The sequence below is a fragment of the Coffea arabica genome, chromosome 3e, assembly GCF_036785885.1.
Source record: "Coffea arabica cultivar ET-39 chromosome 3e, Coffea Arabica ET-39 HiFi, whole genome shotgun sequence".
NCBI lineage: Eukaryota > Viridiplantae > Streptophyta > Magnoliopsida > Gentianales > Rubiaceae > Coffea > Coffea arabica.
In genome coordinates, this window is record NC_092315.1 from 4,594,639 (window position 1) to 4,597,974 (window position 3,336).

The following is a 3,336-nucleotide window of genomic DNA, read 5'->3' on the forward strand; positions in this document are numbered from 1 at the left end:
CACACCACAGGCATCATTCTCCACGCTTGGGTGCGAGACTTCCCTCTAGTTATCTTAAAAAAAAAAAGACATTTTGTTAAAGAATGCAGTTTCCAATTGTTAGTTCGACACTGATGATAAATCCGGTAGCCGTTGGCAGACCTTAGCTAATTTAAGACTTTGGGCCGAAGTGAAGAATTGTTGACGCTCATGATATTAATCATCCAATTATCCCGTTGACATTATATTGCCCCATTTGCGTAAGGGCACATTGGAAAAGCCTTTGGATCGCCCTGGCCCCTCAAGTTAACTGCGCTGGTTTGAAGTCCAACACACAAGCAACAGCCGCAGACGATATCAAGCTAACTGAAAAAATGGATGTTTGGATAGGACATTATTCGGAATAATTTTTTAACAAAAATGTTATAATACTTTTTTTGATGTGATGTATATTAAATAAAAAAGTGATTAAAAATATATTTACAATGCGAATAGATAAATTTGTGTAAATAATTTGCTATCTAAACACAAATGCTATTCAAGAAACAAGTATCAATTTCAGCAATAAAAGAATTGGAATTAGTTCCACAGACCTACGTTACACGTGTCAAATTTTCGTTTTCCATAATTCCACGTAGTTTCGATCCACAATTTTTCTACCCAACACATGCTTTGACAATCCATCTAATAATTCATGGAAAAAATTTTGAATAGTGCATACACGTATAAAAATTTTTTTTTTGCAAGATATATAATATTCTTTTGGAAAAAAGAAATTTTGAAAGTCGTTTATGGATGGCCAAATTTCTTGTTGAGGTAGGGTCCTTGTAGCGTTGTACAGATGAACTGGTGTTGGATGACTTTGACTTTTGGATGATGCCCTATTTTAAGTAGTACTAGTATTCCTGTTCGGTTTTGCAAATTTGTAGTCTCAACCAAAATGTTGTCTGAGGGTGGATTATTCCACAGGCTGGAAAAAATAACCAACAAAAGCGTTCATCCACAACTAATGTATCATATTAATAGAAGGTTTGGTGGTAGCATCTTTCAATCATAGTTCCAATAGGAAGGGGGACCCTAATTATCTCTATCTCCCATACAAATGGAATCAGACAAGCCCTCTATACTTTTTGACAAGTTATTTAAGCTTTTGCTCTTAAAAGAAATGATAATTTGGTTCAATTAGGATAAAATTTGAATTTGGAAAACGAAAGGAGCCATCTAAAGGTGGTTGAAGCAATGATGCATATAAATCATTAATCATTGCTGTTAAGTCAAATTACTGATCAGCAGTGGTCCAAACCCTAATGCCGTTAGTGACATGCAAGAAAAAAAAAAAAGTCCTAAGAAAACTAATTGCATATATGAAACTATAATATATATGGTACCCAACTTTATTATTTTAGTGAACTGCAGAAGAAAATTCGAATTCGCTTGACAAAAATTTCATCTCCAAGTAAAAAAGGGAAAAAAAAAAAAGGAAATTTCCCACTTCATTAAATAGTATTGGACAACATTCATTAACACTCTCTTAATATGTATCTACTTTACAAACTACCACTTCTATAGTCTTGAGATCAATTTTAAATCTGTATAACTATGCTATGCTATTTCTATTTGATAGTAACAAACTAAAGAAAAACAAAAAGAAAAGAATATGCCTAGAAAAGAAAGGGATGAAAATAATGAAATAGTCCCGGTCTTATGGCTCCAAATGAACTGGTAAAACAGCACTTCTTGATGTCCTACCATGCCCAAAAGAAAACAATGATCTTCTGACTCTGCTGCTGCAGCCTTCACTAGCAGGACTAATAACATCACTGATTTGCCTCTGCTGCTGAATTATTTCTTGAACTGCTAAAGAAAGGTGGAGATCAGCTGCTGAGTTCATGGAGAAAGATCTCCTTATAGGCTGAATCACAAACTGCTCATCTTTTTTCCTGATGTCAATGCATTCATCCCCCATACTTGATACATGATTGAACTTTTTCTTCTTCTTTTGGGATACTTTTTGTTCTTGTAACTTGGTTGGTGAAAAACTAAAATGTTCTGATAATTCCCCTGAATTCAATCTTTCTTGAGCTCTAAGCAATGACTGATCAGAACGGTTTTGTTCACCGATTTCAATGACAACATAATCTTCATCCCTGCCTGTAAAATTGTCCCTGTACCTAGTGGGATCTCGAGGAGAGAAAGAGATTGGAGCCATGATTTGCTCCAAGGGAAATCTTGTTGTGACTGAAATGCTGGTTCTGCAAAGTGGACAGTTTGCATTGTTCTGAAGCCAAACATCGATACAATCTATATGGAAGACGTGAGCACAATTTGGGATAACTCTTAGCTTCTCTTCTTCTTGAAATTCATTCAAGCAAACCGCACATTCACAAAAGCTTCTTTCTCCAGGTTCACCTTTTCTGGTAAGAAATTTCTTATATTGAAATATTGGGATGGAACGGATTGCAGCTTCATCAAGTCCTCGATTTTCGACTGCTGGAGAGTTAGCCATTAAAGGGTCCTCAACTTGCCTCCTCCTGGAGAACGAAAATCGCCTCAGAAGATCAATACGGTGCCAATTCAAGCAGCACTTGATCACAAAAATGTAGTAGCCGACCAGCAAGAATCCTGTGGCCAAGATACCGATAATTGCAACTGCTATAATTGGAAAACCAGAGTGGGAAGAATGCAGAGTTGAGCCAAGAAGTGAACTTGGAGGAGTTATCATGGGAGGAAGAGTTTGTGACGAGTCATGAAGACTGTACTTTTGGCTCAGCTGATCCATCAGAGAAGTTAAAAAAGTTGGATACAGATGTTTTGCCTTGGATCTTGAATGCACATGAACATGTCACATATACATTGCAAAATTGTCAGCTAAAACGTGGGCATGGGAGAGGGATATAAGAACTAGAAGAAACAAAGTTCTGTCAAGTCAAGATTGCACAGAGGCTGCGGAAACGAGTATGCCAACTTTGAATTCAAGGAAAAAGTACAGGATGAAAAGTGGGAGGATAATTTAGTCCTCCAAGAAGGGGAAAAACTTGGGAGAAACCTTCAAGGTATGAATGGAGAGAAAACTTGGGGTGGATTTAATGCGCACTGTTTCACCAGAAGACATGTAATGTTTTGGAATGGAAAGGTTGTATGCCTGTCCTAACTTTTCCAATGTAAGAAAAGGAGCGAGTCCAATTAAGTCAGAGGTTAGATATGAAGTACCCACATTGACATCAAGATTGGACTACGTCATTGTATTATTCTTGAACTCTTAAAGAATAAATTACCTAGTTAATTAGTGCGATTTTTTCTTTGGAAATTTTTATAAATGCAAGAAACTAGGAAATTTTACAGTTGCAAGATCAATCC

General features: G+C 36.5%; 1 protein-coding gene across 1 annotated transcript; it reads right to left on the bottom strand.

Annotated features, from left to right (window-relative positions):
• Nucleotides 1–1,436: 1,436 nt before the first annotated feature.
• Nucleotides 1,437–3,111, bottom strand: LOC140038909 (RING-H2 finger protein ATL16-like). The gene has a single exon (XM_072084503.1). The coding sequence runs from the start codon at nt 2,756–2,758 to the stop codon at nt 1,682–1,684; it is 1,077 nt and encodes a 358-aa protein (XP_071940604.1). The 5' UTR covers nt 2,759–3,111; the 3' UTR covers nt 1,437–1,681.
• Between the last annotated feature and the right edge of the window lie 225 nt (nt 3,112–3,336).

Bases quoted from the DNA above. Each gene is read 5' to 3' on its own strand.
- LOC140038909 (XM_072084503.1), bottom strand. From the start codon at position 2,758: ATGGATCAGCTGAGCCAAAAGTACAGTCTTCATGACTCGTCACAAACT.